This window comes from Didymosphaeria variabile (assembly GCF_027946475.1).
Source record: "Didymosphaeria variabile strain IMI 356815 chromosome Unknown scaffold_10, whole genome shotgun sequence".
Classification (NCBI taxonomy): domain Eukaryota; kingdom Fungi; phylum Ascomycota; class Dothideomycetes; order Pleosporales; family Didymosphaeriaceae; genus Didymosphaeria; species Didymosphaeria variabile.
In genome coordinates this window covers 782,036-803,125 of record NW_026611629.1, presented here as the reverse complement: position 1 = coordinate 803,125, position 21,090 = coordinate 782,036, and the positions used below count along the sequence as shown (strand labels likewise).

Sequence of the window (21,090 nt, the reverse complement as noted above, 5' to 3'; positions counted from 1 at the left end):
CCAACCAGGCTTGCTGTGATATGGTAAGGTTCGCAAGCAGTGATCTTTAACGATGCAGTCGGTTTTGAGCTCAAAGGCCGAGCCCCAGGGGTAATAACTAAGTCCCCGAACAAGCTGCTTTAGTAGGACTTTAGGAGCGAGGCCGTACCGCCAAACCAAATTACCCTCGAGACTTTCTTATGAGAATCGTCATTACTAGCTCTTGTTCGCCAGATCGTCAGGGCCTACATTATAAATACGGGTACAAAGAGAATAATACTCAGTCAAAGTGAGCGAAGTCTGATGAAAGGGGATCTGGCACACGCCGGACGCGTGCGGCGATGCGCGATTTGCCGTATCAACCAATGACATCATGCCGCGACGCCAAATAATTGGCATTGCACTGCCTCCAGCTCAAGCGTTCAACAACAATCCGGTACATTCACGGACCTTCTCCTAGTGACAATGCATATCTTTTCACATCCGACTCCATTGTCGTCGCGAGCAACCGCGTGTGCTGACAGGCAACATGGCCGACTCAATCGACGATGTGCCCTCACCACGCAAAGCGAAGCAGCACTTCATCCGGTATATCCGCGATGAGCTCTTCACGTTGAATTTCTACCGTGCACATATGCTGTACTTCATCATCGTTATAGCGATCAGCTCAGTCATCGTTTACGGCGAAGGTGTGAAAAATGGACCGAAGGATGGCTATTATGATAGCCATCTGAGCTACATGGACGCGCTGTTCTTGACATGTAGCGCTATGACAACTACCGGTTCGTTAACGTCCACCCTCTGATTTGTGAAATCAAGGCCTTTCATACTCGAATATCCGACTTCAGTCTGTAGGGCGCACGTCTAACTGTGTGCAGGGCTCAATCCCGTGAATCTGGGCGATTTATCCGGGTTTCAACAAGCTGTCCTCTGTGTACTAATGATGATTGGCAACATCCCGTTTGTCTCGATGGTAGTTGTTCTGATCCGGCAAAGATTGTTCCGTAAAAGAATGTCTGAGGTCGTGAGGCACTCGTGCACTATGAAGAGGTTGGTCCAGGACATTGAGAAAAGTCATACGAACGCAGGGAGCAGCGGAAGCGGCAATGTCAGCTTGCGGCAGCGCAACAATGCTGAACGGAGTAAAGGTGGAAAGGATAAAGCGGGAGAAGCCGAGCCGAAAAAGGTCAAAATCCAACCATTGAACAAGAGGCGAACGTTCCATCATCAGACAGGATTTGGGTTTGTGCCTACACCTTGGGAGACAAAACTTGCGAAAAGCTTCTTCTCGCGCGTATTTGACAGTGTTACGAGTGAACTGCGGCCAGAGCAGCATGACTATGTCTCGTTCAAGCCACACCTGGACTCGAGAGGGCGCTTCTTGGAGCTTAGTGAGCACGACAGACTTGAGCTTGGTGGTGTGGAGTACCGCGCCTTGCAGGCTCTACTATTCATCCTGATTGGCTATCAACTCTTCTGGTATCTGTTTGGCATCGTCTTCCTGATGCCATACGCATATCGCTCCACAACGCGCGACATCCTTCGTAACGCACAGCCAGGTGGTGTGAACCCCGGATGGTGGGCATTCTTCTCAACGGTCACCGAGTTTGCGAACGGCGGTCTCAACGTGCTCAATGCCAACTTCGTCCCGTTTGGTGGCATGCCTTACATACTCATCATTGCTGGTGCACTGGCTCTGATCGGACAAACGCAGTTTCCAATTTTCCTCCGACTGACCATATGGATCATGAAGAAGATGGTCCCTAAAGGATCTCGCCTGAGCAACACGCTACAGTTCCTTCTGCAGCATCCTCGACGCTGCTTCATCTACTTGTTTCCGAGCAGACAAACATGGTATTTACTGGCTATCCAGATCACCATCGATATCACTGCATGGCTGTGCTTCGAGATATTAAACATCGGCATGCCAGACTTCCAAGTTATGTCAGTTGGAAAACGAATTCTGGACGGATTATTCCAAGCCACCGGTCTGCGAACATCAGGAGCGTACATAATAGCTTTCAGTTCACTTGCGCCAGCTTGCTTAGTGGCCTACTTGGTCATAATGTACATTTCCAGTTATCCACTGGTGATGACGCTGCGCAAGACAAATACGTACGAAGAGCGATCAATTGGGTTGCAGGAGGGTGATGACAGTGCTGCCGGCATAGCATCTCATCTTCAAAAGCAGCTGGCGTACGATATCTGGTTCCAGTTCCTCGCTTTCTTCCTTGTATGCATCATCGAGCGAAGTCACCTTCGTGCCGCAGATCCAGGGTTCGATGTATTCTCGCTGCTGTTCGAGGTGACGTCTGCGTATGGTACTGTAGGACTGTCGACCGGAGTGCCTGGAGAAGATTACAGCCTTAGTGGTCGCTTCGCCAGCCTCAGCAAGGTCGTCATGCTGTTTGTGATGGTCCGCGGTAGACATCGTGGCTTACCACTGGCAATTGATCGGAGTATCCTCTTACCGGGAGAAGAGTTGATGAAAAGACTGGATGAGGAGTATGGTGGAGGAGCAGATACCTTTGCAAATGACTCACAAGAGCCAGGTAGTGATGTTGAACAGGACGGTAATCAAGCTGGAGGCTCAAGGTCGATACAAGGTTCAGAGAGAGACTCGCATTCAGTGTGAACTAGGAGAAGTATACAATTTGGTGTAACAACTACATCTTAAAGAACTACATCACCCAGCACTGAGCTCTTCGGATTGACCCTTTCGGCCCCCCAACCCATCACTGCTGTATAACCCCTCTCGCCATCAGAATCTGCACCGCCGGCAGACTGTCACTCATAATCTCAGTCCTCTTCAGCACAATACCATCATGTGACGCATCCTTCTGCTTCACATATACGAAGTGAAAGGCGGCTGGGATCTTGACGTCCCACTCTCTCCCAGCCAGGTCCTGAGCTTTCTTCTCCTGGGCTGTCGCATTACCAGGGAGCTCTGCAAAGAAGTAGGCTTGACCGAGCATCTCCCAACCTTCGTTCGTCTCCCAGGTGACAAGGAAATACGGTTCATGAAACTCGGATGTGAAATACTGGTACATGCCCTTGGATTCGGCGAAAGCGGCGGCATTACCTGTGGAAGTCTTTCCATCCGGCTTGATGAGCGTGAAGTCTGAGGAGAGCTGCAAGAGGTGAGATGTTGGTGGTTGCGCTTTCCAAAAAGAGTGGGGTAGTTTTGGAATCGTGCTGCTTTGGGGCGGGAGAAGCGAACTCACCCAATCACTCTCTTCCTGGTCCCAGTCTCCACGCTTGTTAAAGTTGAGAGTGTACTCCTCCATCCATTTCATAGCTGGGTGTTTCCTAGTCTCATCATCCCAGGCTCCAACATGTACAAAAGCGGGTGTAGTTGGGACAGACATGGTCGAGAACTCCTGTCGAGGTATATGGTGTACAGCAGCTGTATGCTCCATAGAGACGACATTTAAATACCTGAACAAAGGTAGCATCTCCAAGTCCGTCGTCCACTAGGCTTTCGAGGGACCTACGGTAGAGCAGTGCTAGCTCTTCAGCCCTAGCAACCTAGATCATAGCCCAACATCAGCCGCTCAGGCTAACAATAACGACGTTAGAATGCACCCACGTCTTTCTTTGTAAGCACTGACTTGTTTCATCCAGCTCATAGAGGCTGAAGAAGCAGTGTTGGCCCTGAATTACTATTGCAAAAACCTGGCATTAGAGATCTAGAATTGTCCAGATAAGTTCCGAAAATGATTGACGACTGCGCAGACAGACGATCATGATGCCTGGCCGGCATGGACATCGTGGCTGCATTTCAGCTGCTGTTAGCGGGTATTGAGGTGCATGTGCGGGGGACCCTCTGGGTGGCAGTGGCTGGCTGAGAGCTCAGGGAAATCATGGCTGTCATGTGCGCCACAATAGTTTACACGATCGAACTTCGAATGTCGTTGTTGAGACAGGTTTCTCAGAAAATGTAGAACTTGGGTTCGCCGACTCTCCGTTCGCTGCAATTTGCTCCAGGTTAGCTACCGACACCTTACGGACCTACGACCTTTCGCACATGTTACACTGAAATAAAGGAAGAGAACTCCCAAGCGCCAGGGTACTCACGATGGTGTCGCTTCTACTGTCTGGACGCAGCCTAAGTGCATCTTTTGAGAGCCCGGGAATGTGGACAAGCTGCACGTTGTGTCTGTTATAATTGGCCCGTCCATCAGCAAACGAAAGAGTGCAGCCAAAGTGAACCGTCAACCAAGAGGAAACTCATCCGTGCGTCGAGAGCCCAATGTCGTTACAATACGAACCTTGTGCCAAGCGCCACTGAAGAAGGCGATTCACCACGCCGAATACCTATCGATATATCCACAAAGCCCTTCCTCAATGCCCCAGCATCGCCAGGCACACCAATGAAGCGCGCAACAAACTGCGACAAATAAAAATTACTCCGGATGAGTGCCCGAAGACAAACAAACAACCTGAACCGATCCGCGCCGTGCAATGCGTGGTCCTGGTGTGGTGCCCCGACTCTTGAGCTCGGTGAACCCCAAAAAGGTAAGTATGAAAAGAGAAAAGAAAAAGAAGAGTAAAGCGACTGGCGCGGGCGGGTTTATGTAGAGGTTTGGAAGCCGCTAGTAGTGCTAGTGTGAGCGTCACGTGAAGGGTGTTGCCTGCGGATCTGTGCGGGTGAAGGCGGGCCGCGGTAGGTGAAGGTGAGAAGTCTGAATGGGTGAAATACAGGCTGCATATGGTGTCCCTTAGGGTCGCCCTGTTTGTTGACAACGGCTGAGGCCGTAGATGAAGGTAGTAAGCTTTAGGGAGATGGCCCTCGGAGTCATATCAGAGTTCCGTCTGCTCTATCAGTCATCAAAAGATGGAGTTTCAAAGCCTGAGAGTGACTCCGGAATGTTGTTTGATTATCTAGCCGCTATTGAAAGGCAAACACAGAGTGAATATCCAGTCATTTGTATACTGAAGCAAGTGTCTCAAGCACAGGTATCCGGATCCAGAAACCTGCACCATGTTATTCTCCATCACTCGAACCCCCTTGCCCTCACCATCATCCTACTCCTAACTGTCGAGCAATACCCTCCGTAATGTTATTGCAAGACTGATACACAAAGCCACAGCGATACCTCCGCCCGGGTTAGCACCATAGGCGGCGCAGGTATGAGCGCACTTCTTGAACGCGACATGGTCGCAGCGCTTGACCATTGGTGACCGGACCGCAGAGATGGTGTGGAATGTGTGGCTATTAGCGTTTGTGGCGAGGATGGTGTTGAATTGCACGTTGGCTGATCGTAGACTTGTCGGTTAGTTTGGAAGGATAGCTTGCAGAAATCGAGGCGGAGTTCGGATTCTTCAACAGTGGCTGTGAAAGCGAGGCCACACGTCAGACGAAATTCTCGAGTTGAGAACGTTGTGAAGATGTAATAAAAAAAATTAAAAAAAATTGAACGTCACACACGGGCGACGTGGAGCAAGATTTAACTCGATCTTGTTGTGGTCGGTAGAAGTGCGCAAAGCGGGTGCTGAAAAGAGACTGCATTGGTATCTTAGTTTGCATGACTACCTTGGAAATGCTCAATGACGCCCAAAAATGCATATGCTAGACGCTTCATCGAAACCTTTGAACCATAGTTTCATCAGTCATCCTCATCGTACTTGTTCGATGCATTCGCAAAATCGCCAAGCAGGATGTCGTCTGGTGCAGGGCCACGGTGGTTACGCACTGCTTCATGTTAGCTCTCCACTCTTTACTGTGTAAACATGAAGCACACTCACCCCACTCGGTCTCGACGCGGAAGAAAATCCAGAGCCATCTTCTGAACACTTCCAAGGCCTCCATTAAGAAGATGCCTCCCTCTAAGTCGTTGAAATGGTCCAAATGCGGACTTAGCTTGATGCTCCATGTGCACCTCAGCACAGCATCGATGCCGATTGCTGCGTAGTAGAACTCCTTGGCGTGGAACCAGCGATGCCGCCTTAGACCCCATGGATGCTCTGGATCCTCCCTCTCTCTTTTGCTCAGCAGGAGAGTAAGATCCCAATCCCGGCTCACATCCCACCAAAACGAGTATGCTGAATTGATGAAGACGGCGGCGAGCCATAGGCGGAACAGCGTGGCTTCGGACATACCAAATTTTGAGGGCTCTGGGCTACGTTGCAGTGCGGAGAGGATAATAACAGGGAACGCCGTGCTATACTTTAAAGCGTTCGCGAGATGGACGCCACCCCAGCCTGTCGCGGCGCTGATCTGTCCTGCTTGCTTGTTCGCCTTTTTCACGCGTCCGTACTCGGTAAGACATTGGCGGAGACGGATAAGCGAGGGTATCGATATGATGAACGGCACCCAGAAGGAGCCTCCACAGTTGCGGTTTGGTGGGCCAGTAGAGCTGTGCTTGGACGAAAAGAACATGCACAGGCTGATGAATAGGTCTCCAAGCACTTTTGCATAACTCGTCAGTGCATCGGCAAGCAAGATGTCCCCGAATTTCCCATCTTGAGCCTCCGCAATGCCTCCTATGCTGATCCTTTTCAGGGTCGCAAGTGTCCGGTGTCTTCCATTCCTGCTCACAAATGGTATGGGCACGATGAAGCCGATTACGAGGATGAGTAAGTAAAGGTTGGGCAGGATCTCCCAGGCGGCGATGTCTGCGGGGCTGCCGTTCGTGAGGCTCCAAAACAAGAGCAAGGAGAGGACGAGCGGAACGGTGAGGGAGAGTGCAACGCGGTAGCAAGACAAGTAATGCGGAGGGTGGTGCGGGGAGTTGCGCGCCGGGTATCGAATAAGGGACGGCACATCGATGCGTATCAGAGAGAGATAGTGGAGGTTCAAACCCCATGCCCATACACCTGCGAGACCTTGTGAGCTCAATCTATGATACTGCAGGCAGAGCGCATACCCATCACTATAATCAAAGCGACTCGATATGGCAGGGGCAGTATGCGACTGAATCGGTCGAGCTCCGGCTCGACCGCTGGATCACCGTCCATGTTGATGCCGCCAGTTGGCCTCTTATCGTTCAAAATGCGCCTCAGCACCCGCTGCCTGCTCTCTCATGGAATGGGATTGAACGAGTGACTAGAGGTGAGTACGCCTGTCTCCTTCCCGAGGAATCGTTGTGCCGTCCAAGACCTCTTCGTTGTGGTCGCGTGTCCCTTCGAGCGTCCAGGAGATGTGGTTTCGCAAAAGGAGCGCCACAGCTAGCTCGTAAGGCCGTTCAGCCTCAACTTACAGGGATGTCCCTGCCAAGACCGATTTACAGGGGAGCTCTCACGCTAACGCCATGATGACGCGAACATTTGGCAACAGCAACGACAGACTGTACGCAAAGGGCATAACACGCATGACCTAGGAAGAAGCGTCTACCGCTGCGAACGTCACTCTCAATTCCTCCACGCACACGTAGCTCTCCCGTCACCTCTTCGCACCCTTCAATCGCAAACGATTCGACCGACCTCTTCCGCTTCTCTCGGCCTACGAAAAACTTCATCAATTCAACAAGAATGTCGGGTCGTCTCACTATCCCCAAGATCTTCATGGCCGGTGGTGCCGTTGGCTTCACCTACTACATGTTCATGCGCCAATATTGGTTCCCGAATCCCTACAAGACGAGAGAAACACAGAACATCGAGGACCGATTTACCGCCGGGGGAGGCACACCCTACTCGACACCTGCGGTAGCCACCAAGCGTGGTATGTGGCATAGCAACTGAATCTCAATAGATGGTGGAGCAGTGGCTAATGAAATGATGCAGGTGACTCTGAGAATGTTGAGTTGAGGCAGACGAGCGAGCACAAGGGCCCGCACACGGAAGCGCACAAGCAGAACATCTCGAGCCAGCAGTCGACGGTAAGGCACATTGGACTGAGAAGTCTCCGAGTAACCCAGGCTAATACATGATGCAGGGTGTATGGCCAGACAAGTTTTACGAGGCGCAGACGGGAAATCCCAAGGGGAAATAGAGGAATAAGCACCGCATCTGTGGCGTTGACGATTGGTCAATCGTAGGGAAAGCTCTGCAAGAAAGCAAAGTTAACGGCAGAAGACCTCAAAAGCATCGGACCGGGCGTTGATCATCCTGTAACAACATTCTGTAAATACGACGAAACTTCTCCTTCAAGTTGTCCTTGGCAAAGACCGCACGCTGCTCGATCACGTCGGGCAGGTTCTTTGCGAGTACCTTGCACACGACTGTATTAGTTTAAAATGGACGTTCACGCGCATAACATGATAGCATGGTGGGCTGTTGGACGTGTTTTGCCTATTCATTCGGATAAGCTCAGTCACTTTATGCAACACTTCCTGCAACGCAAATCGTGCAACGCAACATCGATTCGACAATTGCATCGTCTTCACCGTTGTTTACGACAAAGCCAGCTTTGTGACACTTAAGGCTCAAGCTTGTCTACCCACGTCTTTCAACCTTCGCTTTCACACCAGTTGACCACGCCGCGCTGACCATGGTTTCAAATATCGACCGCAGCCACCAAAGTCTCCCTGCGAGCACCTCAACTTAAACTCTCAGATCTAACTATACTATAGCCCATAATGCCAGAGACCATGTACAATCCCAGTGAGCAAGCCCTCCCTCGTGATGGCAACGGGAACATCGACGTCAACACATGGGCAAGGGACAATCTTGACCAAGACATGATTACCGAGAACGTAAGAGATCTTGAGGCTCAGAAAGAGCGACTCCACAAAGAGTACGCCTAATCCGTCTCAGCATTCTTATCACTCTATCTAACTCCCTCCTCTAGCTTCGTCCAGTACGCTACACAATGGCCCGAGGACACCCTCGTCATCCTTTGCGCAGAGGGCTACGAGTTCCACCTACTCGCTCCGTGCCTATACTTTACGGCTAAGAGATACAAGCAACACGCTGCTTGCCACACAGTAACACCCTCCTCCCAACCTGTTCAAAGCAAACCACCACTGATTCCGTACCGTCCAGGTTCCAAACTCACCGACACTAATCATCGATCTTCCCTTCCACGACTGGATGGTCAACGCCGCTGTCACCTTCTGGAAAACCCACTCGCTTGCCGTCCCCTCGCATGATAGCGTGAACTCTCTGGGAGAAGGCGCGGGCCATCCTCAGCGAACGCAGCGGTCGTCGCTACTGCGGCTAGTGCGCATGGTGAACGTCGCCATCTACACCCAAGACCCCACCCTCCTCTCCACCATCTACGCTACCATCCGATCTCGACTTGTCAACGGCGAGTACGACGATGAAGAGTTTCTTGACGCAGTGAAGTTCGTGTGGTGCAAGCGGCCGGTGTCTTGGGAACGGTATGAAGCAGTGCGGAAGATTCTGCTAACGGAGTTGCTGAGGGTGAGGGGGAAAGTGTGTGAGAGGCTCGAGAAGTACTTCCAACATGTTGTAGAGGAGAGTGGGGGCGAGGAGGGTGCATTTATGATGGCTTTCAATTTGGGGCAGATTTGGTGGGAGGAGAATGAGCATGATACTGCATTATAAGCTGTGCTAGGAGGAACTGTAGCGATGTGTGTGTGGGCGATGCCACATTAAGTTATGTACAGCTAAGTCTGCTACATCGGCGACAGCTGTTGATACGCACTTGCGCATTATAGTTCATCGTAGTAGGACGCAATGCTCTTACAATCCACTGCATGAGTGTGCCCTGCACCGCCTTACCACATGTTTTCTGAGACTGCTCGGACCGATGACATCGTTTCCGGAGCCGGCCTGATCGTCGACAACGATCCCGTAGATGACGACACCTGCGAATCAATCGAGATCACTGTCGGCGGTCGCTCGCGAGATTCCGTCGCCGTAGCACGCGAGTCATTCCCAGCATCTATCATCTCATCGTCACCCAAATCCTCCTCCCTCATCTCCACATCGTCCTCTTCCTCCTCGCTTTCTACAGCACCCTTCTCTTCCTCGTTGATAGCTGTCATTCGATTGACGAACTCCTTCTGTAACTCTTTCAACCATGAAGCTAACAGATCACCCTCTAACGTGCCTTTGTACGCTTGTACAAGATGCTCTTTGAGGTCGAGTATGAGCTTGCGACGGCGCTCGGCGATGACGTTCTTGGAGGTCTTCTTCTTCTGATGAAGGCGGCGCTCAAGCTTGTGTGCGAAGTAGGCGGCGTCGGAGAGAACTTGTGATGGCAAGGGCACAAGGCGGGCAAGGGCAAGACCGTAATGGGATTCTTGCACAGAGCCTTCGACGGCGCGGTAGAGCATTGTCATAGTATCGTCGTTACTGATCTACGATGAATGAGGTAAGACATCCTGAATGGGATGACACTCTTACCTCAACAGCAAGATGAAGGCAGATGACACCGTTGCGCTCGGAGAGAATGGTGGCCAGATCCTTGAAATGGGTTGCAAACCACACCAAAGCCCTGCTATCAACCAAAGCCTCGGCGATAGCAATAGCGATGGCAAGGCCGTCGCGGGTGCTGGTGCCGCGGCCAAGCTCATCAACGATAGCCATGCTCCGCCGCTCAAGGTTCCGCAGTATGAAAGCAATCTCCCGCATTTCTGCTGCAAATGTAGACACGTTGCTTTCGATACTGTCGTCCATGCCAATCCTGGCAAAGAGGTTATGTAATATCGGGAAGGATGCGGTGCTTGCGGGAACAAAGCTACCCACTTGAGCCATAATGCACAGGAGGGCGACCGAGCGAATGAAGGTGCTCTTTCCGCTCATGTTGCAGCCAGTAATGATCTGGAAGCGGGATTGTTGCGTAGCATACACATCGTTTGGAATGAACTTTGTCTGCATGATCTTCTCGCGGATCGGGTGCCTTGCTGCCTTGATGCCGAGGGTATCACCGATGCGAGGGCGAACGTAATCGTTAATAGTCACAAGATGAGCGAAGGCAGACAGCTGATCTAGTCAGCAGAAGATCCGAAAGCCAGAAAGACCACGGACCATATCGAGCATCGCAATCGCTTCGCAAATCTTGAAGAGCGCTGACATGTGACCACGCACTTCCTCAATAAGAATCTGGACAGCCTCGTCGCCTGCCTGTATTAGCTGTGTCTTTTATCTTATCAAGGTGCACATACTCATCAACACGACCTCTTGGTGAGAGACGTTGATCTTCTGGTTCCTCTTCATCAACTCCACAGTCTGACATTCGACCATCTTTTTCTTTTTGAACACGTTTGTGAATACTGGCGGAAGGACCTTGTCCTCTAGCTCTGCCGTATGTATTCGAAGGTAGAAGTTCCGACCAGCCTCGTATTTGAGATCGAGCTTGATGTCATATTCCTCTATAGTACGAAATCAAGTTCCATTCAATGCCAAGGTAACTGGCATCTTACCACTCAGTTCTGTGGCATGTTGATAGGCATCCTCCATTGATTCTTTGTAGGTTGTTCGTGCTACATCGAGCAAACCGTTGACTCCTGATTTGACCGCATAGTTGCGCTGGTTCCGGAGCTCAAGCGGCTGCTTTGCATATGTGGTGTCTTCATTGATATAGTTGTTGATGAGGTCGTGCACCGACACGATGTTCTCAGGGGCGCAGAGCTAGAACAGATTAGCATTGAGCAGGAGAGTCTCCATGCACACAGACTTCGCGAATATTGTTCAACATCCAGCTTCGTGCTCCAGTGAGCGCTTCATATATGGGCGAGACTGAGGTGATGAACTGCTTCAACATGATAACCTGATTGATACTCTGTTCCGTAGTCTGTATAGTTGGTTTGGTCGGAATGATGATGAGCTAACAGAAAAGTTAGCACGACACGTCGCTGTCTAGTTACAAACCATACAGCCGTCAGTATCTTGTCCGCATCCAGAAAGTTCTTCAATGCCGAACGTGTGCCATGGAAAATGTCCTCCTTCACCTGAAGCTCGTCTACAGCATCGTATCGCTTGTTCAGGGTGTCGGTATCAGTAAGCGGCTGGAGGACGTTGCTGCGAAGAAGTCGACCTCCCATCGGAGTCTGCGTCTCGTTGAGAAGGCCGAACAAACAGTCCTTTGACTTCGGATTATGCAAGTTCTGAACAAGCTCGAGTGAGTATATGGTGGAAACGTCGATCAGCATAGAACCCTCTGATGGTTCGTACTTCATCCTTAGCGAATGATACGGGAATTTGATTCCGAGAACCAACTCAGTGTACTTCAGCACCTGAATAGTTTTAGCTAGTAGGCCCGTAAAACGATCAATCCTCGTACAGCAGCTATGCAACAAACCGCATAGTAACTGCCAGAAACCGAGAGCTTGATGGCCTCTACGTCGTCGTCAAGTGCTAGCGTCCTAATGTAATCGAAGCCGGCACTCTCAGCCCAGTACTTGCGGTCTAGAAGTGTCATCTTGCTATCCATGAGTTCCAAATTTTCGTCAATAATTGAGAACAACTTCGATTTGGGACTGGCAGATGTGGACACGATAAGGATCTCGGATGGGCCATAGACACGTAGTTTGTGAATCGTCTTGACGTAGGTCTGACTGTCGCATATCTGACAAAGCACAGCTTCTCCAGTGTCCATGTTGACAAAGGATATGCCAACTGTTGGTGAAATGCCGCGAGACTCGGCGACGGCACAGATAACGGTCTGAGCTTCGACACGGGCAATGGTAGATGCACCTGTCCTTGGGCGAGCTGTCGAAGGCCTACCAGTGCTTCGACGTGTCTTTGGACGGGACGTCGTAGTTGTGTTGTACTCGCCATACCTATAGCTGTGCGTCGGGTACGATGAGCCTGCCGAGGTGCTGTAGGAGGTAGGTGGCCTCGATCGGTGAGCCATGATGGTTAATCAAGCTGCGTAGTCAGTGTGGGATCAATTGTTCCTCATCCTCAATGCTTCAGAGGAAATTCCATGGTTGAGGAAAGAGCGACCTTACAACCCTCACAGACGCGTGACGACTGATCGCTTCGCGCGTCACCCCTGCTAGCGCCCATCCTTATCGATAACCAGCAACGAAATTTTGGAGTCGCAAACTCCCCACCAAAAGTTCGCGTTCTGCAGTACAGCACCAGGAATTTTGATCCTTTCAACATGGCAACCCAATTCCCCCCGCCCTCGAAGCGCCAAAAGCGCGAAGCCATTGCAGCGTCTAGCACTCAAGCCCCCACCGAGTCCATCCCCGATGGCAGCATCCGCATCCGCTTCGTCGACCAAAGCACTGGCACCTCGGGAACCCTCCCCGTGCTCACCGTTCCTCTTTCCCAAGCTACGACCACAAACCTCAATCTCCTACTCAACAGCCTCAAAGACCAGCTCGACGACGATGCGATTCCCTACCGGTTCTACCACGGCGAGTCCCCCGAGGCACTCGGCGACAAAGAAGATGTGTACAACTCGTTAGTGAAGCCAGGAAGAGTGACGGCCGAAGAGGAGGTCGTGCTGCAATACGCGCCGCAGGCGGTCTTTAGAGTGAAGGCTGTGAGTCGGTGCGCTGCGGCTGTGAGTGGTCATGGGGACAATATTTTGGCGGTGCAGTTTAGTCCGAAGAACAGTTCGCGGATGGCGAGCGGGAGTGGGGACAAGACAGTGAGGATATGGGACTGTGATACGGGAACGCCAGCGCATACACTTAAGGGGCACTCAAGATGGGTGTTGGCGGTGAGCTATTCGCCGGACGGCGCGTTGCTTGCGTCGGGGGGTTACGATAACGAGCTGCGGATTTGGGATCCGGAGACGGGGAAGCAGATCGGTGGGCCGCTGAAAGGGCATACAAATTTCATAACTAGTCTGACTTGGGAACCTTACCATTTACAACAAGAGGGACGGCCGAGAGTAGCCAGTTCGAGCAAGGACGGGACGGTGAGGGTGTGGGATGCGATTGGTGGGAAGATGGAGTATGCGCTTGCAGGACATAAGGGCAGCGTCACATGCGTGAAATGGGGAGGCACAGGAAGAATATACACCTCCTCGCACGACAAGACCATCAAAGTCTGGAACGCCCAAGATGGCACACTCATCCACACACTTTCGGGCCACGCACACTGGGTAAACCACCTCGCGCTCTCCACTGACTTCGTCCTCCGAACCTCATACCACGACCACACCGGCAAGGTACCGCCAACACCAGAAGAAAAGCTCGCGAAAGCGAAATCGCGCTTCGAAAAGGCGGCAACGACAAACGGAGAGATCGTGGAGCGCCTGGCAACCGCTTCGGAAGATTGCACGATTTTCCTCTGGACCCCACTCACCAGCAATAAACCCGTCACACGAATGACAGGCCACCAGAAGCAAATCAACCAAGTTTGCTTCTCGCCCGACGGCAATCTTCTTGCGTCTGCGGCCTGGGATAACCACGTCAAGCTATGGTCCGCTCGGGATGGGAAGTTCCTTTTCACGCTTCGCGCTCACGTTGGTCCGGTGTACATGGCGAGCTTCTCCGCAGATAGTCGGTTGTTGGCGAGCTGCAGCAAGGATACGACATTGAAGGTGTGGGACATGCGGACCGGAAAGCTGAAACAAGATCTACCAGGGCATCAGGACCAAGTATTCGCGCTCGACTGGAGTCCAGATGGCGAGCGTGTCGGAAGTGGTGGTGCCGACAAGCAAATTCGGATATGGAGGAATTGAGGTGGTGCAAAGCCCGAGATGCCAGAATCATAGATCAATATACCCCCTGTGATGACTGAATGTCCCCTGCCTATCTACTTGATCAGTCTCACCGCGTCAAGCTTCGTTGTGCATCACACGATTCCGTGGCGCTTGTCGAAACACATTCCCTCTCCGCACTCTTTCACCAGTCTTCAGTGTTCCTAATGTTACCACATGGTGGTAGCACTAACAGCACCATCCAAGGATGTACCACACGAATCTCTCGAAACATACACACCATTAAAGTCCCGCTCTGCACGCCAGTTCCAGCACACCTTCGCGCATCCAAACCCCGTGTCACCCTCTCCACATTCCAATCCCTCCCACCTTCAAAGCTTCTCCCACCCTCGGAACTTCCCTTGTCCCACCGATAAGCCCGGAATGTGAAGGACGCAGACCCAACACACAAAAGGTGGGCCCAAAACCCAACCTCCCGGGCCTGTGTCAGATCAGGGACGGCTCGTACGACGGGAAGGATCGTGCCATGGCCTGATCGAAATGTAAACAATCTATGGGCGGGCGAGGCGGGGCGGCACGGCGCAGCGCGCATGCCTGCATGGACGGTGTGGAGCTGTGGAGCCGGCCCTGTCAGGGTCCGACAGCATTCAACAGATTTGTTGTGGAGACAAAGCGATTGTATCAGATTGGTTGATTTTGTATCTAGCAGATATAGCTACATGTCTTAGCAGCTGTCTGTCCAATCTGAGTGAATCATGCTCGTGCGTCGCCAGGTACGTTGTCATCCGCAAAAACTCCCCCGGACCCAGTAATCCCTACCGAAACAAGCCTGTTTCTGCGTACATTCTTGTGGGTTGATAAAGAAAGTCATGACAGTGGTGTACTGTACAAAACAAACGCCGTGTAGCCGATCCAGCCTCGCGTTGGGGTCCATGGCCTATGAGCAGGACCCCACCATAATTGAAACGTTGGTTCCCACTCGCTGTTCCGTAGCGTAATAGCATTCGTGTGAACAGTGTGGGAAGACGATTCCTGTGTGTTTTTGGAACGATGCAAAGTAAAGGACGATATTCTGGAAGTTACAGAAAACTCCTGATCAAGTCGTCGTCGAAAGGGACCGAGCGTCCGTACCTAGGAACATTGCTGATGGGCGCATGCCTGAAGCCATGAGCAAGCCTTGGGTTGGCGATCGGGATCCAAACACGTAGATTTCGGTGTTGTGATCCGGTAAAACAATGGTAACTCAGTCTGCTCCAGCTTCTTGAGCATTGCATGAGCAATTCCGGTGAAAGTGTCCAAAAGGCTTCAAGACAACCCAGATTCGCGCTCCCAGATCGAGCAATCTCTTATATATCGAGATCGGTGCCAGACGTTATGCAGAACAAGTCGCTAGTATACATGGAAAAGATTGAACTTCGTACTGGCAAAACACGAGGCTCACTAGTCCATGTAGAAGTCACCCTTGAGAATACGCTCCTGCATAGCGTCGGGCACCTTAGGCTGCTTGGGCATCTCGCGAACGGGAGGCTCCATGATGGCTACGCTCTTAGCTCGCTGGTGCGGGGGAGGCTGGGTCTGCATCGGCTTGACACCAGACATGGAGGTGCGCTCGGCTCGGGTACGGAGGTTCTCTGCAAAACTGTAGCCTTCGCCTGAAGTTGAAAGCATAGTCGTCAGCTCGTGTTCTCCAAATGCTTGGTCGGGATGGCGCTTAAAATGCTCGGCGAGTACATGAGAAACATCAGATGATTGAAGAGAGGGCGAGCGTTCCGAACGTTGAGATGCGGAAGCCGTCGCCAGAACATTGGATGAAAGGGGCTTTGGGGCAGTAGACGTGGATGAAGACAGACCTCGACCTCTTGCAGTCGGGGGAGAGGAGACTTTATGGATGGAGGGTCTACCATTGGAGTTCCCAACACTGCCATTACTCTGCCTGACATCCCGCATGGCCCGGGCACCGAAGCTCAACCGCCGAGCAAATGGGGTGGCGGGGTTGCTGCTTGCGGAAGGAGCCGGATCATCCTCGAAAGGGCTCTCGTCGACGGAGCCTGAGTTGGCACTGGAGAGGCTCTCGGTGCGGGGCCGTGTTTGGAAGGGCGAGCTCTGGTTAGGCGAGGCCGAGAGGCCGATGGTGGTGAGGGAGAGACGTCGTCGCTGGGCGTTGACAGCAGCCGTGGTGATGGGGCCTGGGTACGGCTGGCTCTGGCCGGGAGCGCTGCCCTGGCCGAAGATGTCTCGGAAGGTCTGGCCAGTGACGGAGGCACGCCTTCGATCGGAGGCACCGGGGCTCGGAAGCGGCGGTGAGTTGCGGTCGGAGGACATGGCGGGCGTGGCGGAGATTGTGGTTGCGGGAGAGGCTGGGTTGGGTGTTCGATCCGGTTGTCGTCTGGAGCAAGGTCAATTGGCGGTTGCGAGTGGTCGACTGCAGTGTGGAAGGCAGAAGAGGCGTGGGAGCGCGGGGGTAGAAATAGCAGACATGTGCCCGAGCTAGCTGAAGTGCACTTACCAAGCGCGATGCGTCACGTCACCGGCGTCCGATAAGGCCGTGGTAGCGTGATGGAGGGGTGTGGAGCAGTTTCACAGCGAGGTACAAGCAGACAAGCAGTGTCGGAAGGGGCAATCACAGCAGATTGTCGAGGAATGCAGGGCGATGTGAGCAGAGGGCGCTGATGGACCGTCTTAATATGGGACGCTCCCAGAGCGACGCGGGATCAGCTACGGGCTAACCCCGTCGAGGAAGGCGCGCCTTCCCCGCATTCTCCCAGGGAAGGGACAAAGGGCCGCGTGTGGATGCACGACGTGCGGCCGCGACGAATCAGAGGGCGCAGCGGCGACAGCTAACACACGGCTACTGCGACATGGCCGCCCTCCAGCCAACAAGCCTTGCGCCGTCTGCGTCGCCGGCCCACCATGAGCGACGGCATCCTGACGATCTCCGACACAGGTCCATGAAGATGCGTGGGACCGTCTCGCATGCACTTCCTCGCCACTCAGGGGCCGCTCTTCGTTCCTCTTCACCACGGTCCGCTATATCGCTGCAAGCGTACGACCGGCGTCGGAGCCTTCAAGGTCCACGGCCGGCAACGGCTGCTTCGTTCGGACTTCTGACGCTGCCTTTTCCTGTTTCTCCGCCGCAGGATAAGGGCTTATTCGATTAGATACACATGCTTTCGTGGCTATTCTAAGCGACCGTCGTCAGGACTTGCCGTGGCAGGCATTAGTAGCAAGGGGACCTATGCACCTGTATGCAACCACCACGTTTGGCGGGAGGGTGTGTAGAGCTTCTCGGACCCATTCGCAAAGGGGAGCACTGACAAAGAACGGCCCGAAACGCGTCTCCAGACGACCGTTCGAATGTGTGAAGTATTTGAGCCCCCGCAGGCTACAGCTACGAAGTCCAGCGCTTCCAGCAGAAGCCGACTGGCTATGTGTGTTGGTCCAACCCACCTCGTGTTGCATGTTTGACGCGCGAGCATGCATGTCATGTTGGCCTCTTGTTTCTCATGGTCCACACAAGCCTCAAACCCACCTTCATGCTGATTCATGAGGGATTGTTGTTCCGACATCACACCACGATTGTGGAACATGCAAACGCCCGATATTTTATGCGTATTGGGCCCACATCCACACAATATTTGAATAGTCTTGCCTCAGCCATCTGTTAGCTCAGTTGGAGCATGCTTCCTGTGCGACTAGGGGCCCTCGCGCCTTGGCAGCGCGCCCGTTGCATTGGATGCCCCGCTGCATTCATCAGCTGGACGCTTACCTGCAGGAGTCGTCTCTTCGCGAGGCCCCGGACGTGTTACCAGGGTGTGGTCGGACCCCCATATGGAGGACTGGATCCCTGCACACAAGCTTTTTACGGTCCCTGTATGTAGTGTTACGATGCCCGATTCAGTCTGCAACTCGGTCAACCTGTCACTGTACTACGTGTCCGATCATCATTCGACACTCAGGCCACTGCCTAAGGATTCGAATGTTGCTTGTTTGCAGGACAAAAGACTGCATTTGGGGTTTTCTTTTCTAGTCAGACTAACTCAGTGAGTATGTACAAGTGGCCAAGTGCAATAGGAGAAAAGGAGTGAGGTGTACAAGGAGCAGCGCAGCCGAAGAAGCAAAGTCTAAACAGCTACCGCCGTAAGTCAAGTGAATGGACTCATGGACGCAGCATATAAGAAACAGAAAGGCGAAAAGAATCGAAATATCCATCCGCAGAGGGAAAGAAGAGGGCCCAAAGGGCACAAAGCATGACTTTGTCAAAGGAGGGCGACGGAGAAGGTATCGCAAAAAAAGTCCCAGTCCAACATTGAACCTTCCAAAGGAAAAACTGACCCACATTGTACCTTAAGATCAAAACACTACCCATATAGCAATTCCAGAAAGTTGGCCGAGGGAACGTTCGAAGGTAATAGCAGGGTTCCTACCACACAGAGCAGTAGCCAACAAGCTCACTGCATTGTTCTTTTTGCACTGCTCCCGCCACTTTGAGATGCCGCCCTCTTCCTCTTGTCTTGGATAAGCGTACGGAGAGCATTGAGGTAAGCAGGAGGTGTCAACGTTGTGTTTCGGAGACGGTTTTCGATGTCGCCTAGATCCACGCTGTGATGGCGAACGATGTGTGGTGCCATGTCTCGAAGATTATCCAATATAAAGAACCCATTTTCCTCGCTCGCAGATCCAATCAAGCAGACGAACAAGTTGTTTTTGCTTGGATCGCTCGGCGGCATCGGCATGCCCCAGGTGTTGTCAGCGTAGGCATTGTAGTTGCGACGCGTGACCTCGTCCAGAATCCTCAAATAAGCTACGGCTGCCAGCTTTTCGATTTCTGTGTCGTCCCTTCTTTCCCCGGCGTCTGAATGAAGTGAATCATCACGGTATTCTTCAACCTTCTCTACCAAGCAGCCAAGGCGGGCGGCACAGCTCACCACATCGAGAGACTCGGAACGTTGGTTGGTCGGCCCTTTCTCGATGTATTCATCCAACGCGTTGAAGACCCCATCGACGCGCTTATTGATTTTCTCGAAGAACACTTGCACCTGGAATTCGGGTGTACATTTCTCCTGTAGCTGCATGAAGAAGGCTGGGTATCGGATAGCATGCTCCACGATGATTGACCGGATCTCTCGGAACATGCGCGACAAATCTGAGAGCTCTCGGGTATCTTCGCTCTTGAATTCGGCAGGTAGAAGCCCCGTCGGTTCGAAGCACGACATCATGTTATCTACCTCGTCAACAAGTTCCTCGGTCTCCGGCAAGTCCTCATCTTCGACTACCCAATGGAGATGATCGGCAAAGTCTCGGAGAGAACGCATCTGCAAGACTTCTGCCGGGTGGGTGTTTTTCACACTGGAGCCATCCTCTGCCAGTTGAATTGTCTGATTCTTGGGTAGAACTGAGCTAAGTTGACCCAGGATCCAGAAGATGTGCTTCCAGAAAGTCAGTGTTATCACGGTCTACGTCGCTTTCACCACGTACCTTGCAGGCCTTCCTGTCTTGCACGCTTCCACAGCTGCACTTTGGAACTCGTTCTTCTTCTAGCTTCACAGTGATGTCATCATCCAGATGGAAGAAGTATTTTGTGCCATCATCGTTCTCCCCACAGAATCGCATTCGGATATTGTTGTCGTCTTTGACAAGGCCTATCTTGGCTCTCCGGCGTAGGTCTTCGTCGAAAGCTGAGATGTCATACACATGACCGTTGGTCGATTCGATCAAAGATGGAGTCGGAGATATGGGGCTCGATGTGAGTGATCCCTGCGGAGTCTGCGGAGGACCTGTTCGCAACCGAGCCGCTCCAGCTCGAGTAGTGACCATACTATCACTGAGCGACAACTTGGAGAGCTGTTCTGCGGACATGAGGAAGGATCGCAAGTCGTGCTGTGGCTTGATAGCAGGATGCCGTCACTAGAATATATATCGAAGCAGTCTACGCCGCAAAACTAGCTGATCCTGCAATGTCTTGCACTATTGTTCAGTCCCGTGAAGGCGCTTGACAGTTTGGCCTTGAACGCCACAGAGGCTGCGGCGGATGGCATGCGGTGACAATCAAGGACTCTAGCTGAAGACGATTAGCATGGTCGGAGCCTGCTAGAACAAGGACCTGAAGGCAGCATGTGAGGTCAAGCCAATGACCGAGACACAACAGCGTTCGGAGTGGCCCGAGCTATACTGTTTTGCAGTGCATATCGGCGGAAGAGGCGAGGCTGAAGCGTCTACCGTGATTAGCACGTTTGACGCCAGGGCTGATCAAGGACGAATGAGGGCCTGGACGTCGTCTGAAAGAGCAAAGCTTCGTCGCTACGCCCGGGGCATGGTTAGCAGACTTGATATCCGTACCCCAGATAGAACGTGCTCATCCCTGATGTAATTGGGTTGATTCACCAATAGACACTCTCGAGGGGGCTAGAGCCTAAGCGGTCGCGGCTACGGCGAGGGAGTATGCCCTGCGGTGAGATGGTTTGACGTCAAAAGGCAAAGCAGAGCTTCCCGCTTCTACAAATACGAGGTGACCGCGCCGCGAACTGATAGTGCGGGACAAGCCGTCGGGACGCGCTGATATAGGGCTGTTGCGTACGGAGCTATGACGGTTAGTAGCATCTCAGGCTCCGATATTCGCCAGCTTCCTGGGGACTAATGAG

General features: G+C 52.5%; 9 protein-coding genes across 9 annotated transcripts; 4 read left to right on the top strand and 5 right to left on the bottom strand.

The window, feature by feature from the left end:
- Positions 1–508: 508 nt before the first annotated feature.
- Positions 509–2,614, top strand: N0V89_012321 (uncharacterized protein; the record flags this gene model as incomplete). The annotated part of the gene is made up of 2 exons (XM_056221042.1): positions 509–740; positions 858–2,614. The coding sequence occupies 2 exons, from the start codon at positions 509–511 to the stop codon at positions 2,612–2,614; spliced, it is 1,989 nt and encodes a 662-aa protein (XP_056065029.1).
- Positions 2,615–2,714: 100 nt separating this feature from the next.
- N0V89_012320 (uncharacterized protein) lies at positions 2,715–3,347 on the bottom strand (the record flags this gene model as incomplete). Its single annotated transcript, XM_056221041.1, has 2 exons — positions 2,715–3,110; positions 3,204–3,347. 2 exons carry the CDS (start codon positions 3,345–3,347, stop codon positions 2,715–2,717), a joined length of 540 nt encoding a protein of 179 aa, XP_056065028.1.
- A 2,241-nt stretch (positions 3,348–5,588) lies between these two features.
- ERD1 (protein-ER retention protein) lies at positions 5,589–6,939 on the bottom strand (the record flags this gene model as incomplete). Its single annotated transcript, XM_056221040.1, has 3 exons — positions 5,589–5,677; positions 5,728–6,798; positions 6,849–6,939. The coding sequence occupies 3 exons, from the start codon at positions 6,937–6,939 to the stop codon at positions 5,589–5,591; spliced, it is 1,251 nt and encodes a 416-aa protein (XP_056065027.1).
- A 513-nt stretch (positions 6,940–7,452) lies between these two features.
- N0V89_012318 (uncharacterized protein) lies at positions 7,453–7,912 on the top strand (the record flags this gene model as incomplete). Its single annotated transcript, XM_056221039.1, has 3 exons — positions 7,453–7,642; positions 7,705–7,799; positions 7,856–7,912. 3 exons carry the CDS (start codon positions 7,453–7,455, stop codon positions 7,910–7,912), a joined length of 342 nt encoding a protein of 113 aa, XP_056065026.1.
- Positions 7,913–8,498: 586 nt separating this feature from the next.
- On the top strand, positions 8,499–9,429 carry N0V89_012317 (uncharacterized protein; the record flags this gene model as incomplete). The annotated part of the gene is made up of 3 exons (XM_056221038.1): positions 8,499–8,656; positions 8,711–8,846; positions 8,905–9,429. The coding sequence occupies 3 exons, from the start codon at positions 8,499–8,501 to the stop codon at positions 9,427–9,429; spliced, it is 819 nt and encodes a 272-aa protein (XP_056065025.1).
- Positions 9,430–9,602: 173 nt separating this feature from the next.
- Positions 9,603–12,685, bottom strand: MSH4 (MutS protein msh4; the record flags this gene model as incomplete). The annotated part of the gene is made up of 8 exons (XM_056221037.1): positions 9,603–10,187; positions 10,234–10,812; positions 10,858–10,949; positions 10,995–11,201; positions 11,253–11,460; positions 11,507–11,656; positions 11,706–12,065; positions 12,113–12,685. 8 exons carry the CDS (start codon positions 12,683–12,685, stop codon positions 9,603–9,605), a joined length of 2,754 nt encoding a protein of 917 aa, XP_056065024.1.
- A 252-nt stretch (positions 12,686–12,937) lies between these two features.
- RSA4 (ribosome assembly) lies at positions 12,938–14,473 on the top strand (the record flags this gene model as incomplete). Its single annotated transcript, XM_056221036.1, has 1 exon — positions 12,938–14,473. The coding sequence occupies one exon, from the start codon at positions 12,938–12,940 to the stop codon at positions 14,471–14,473; it is 1,536 nt and encodes a 511-aa protein (XP_056065023.1).
- Positions 14,474–15,892: 1,419 nt separating this feature from the next.
- On the bottom strand, positions 15,893–16,774 carry N0V89_012314 (uncharacterized protein; the record flags this gene model as incomplete). Its single annotated transcript, XM_056221035.1, has 1 exon — positions 15,893–16,774. The coding sequence occupies one exon, from the start codon at positions 16,772–16,774 to the stop codon at positions 15,893–15,895; it is 882 nt and encodes a 293-aa protein (XP_056065022.1).
- Positions 16,775–18,900: 2,126 nt separating this feature from the next.
- Positions 18,901–20,308, bottom strand: N0V89_012313 (uncharacterized protein; the record flags this gene model as incomplete). Its single annotated transcript, XM_056221034.1, has 2 exons — positions 18,901–19,878; positions 19,928–20,308. 2 exons carry the CDS (start codon positions 20,306–20,308, stop codon positions 18,901–18,903), a joined length of 1,359 nt encoding a protein of 452 aa, XP_056065021.1.
- Positions 20,309–21,090: the final 782 nt, after the last annotated feature.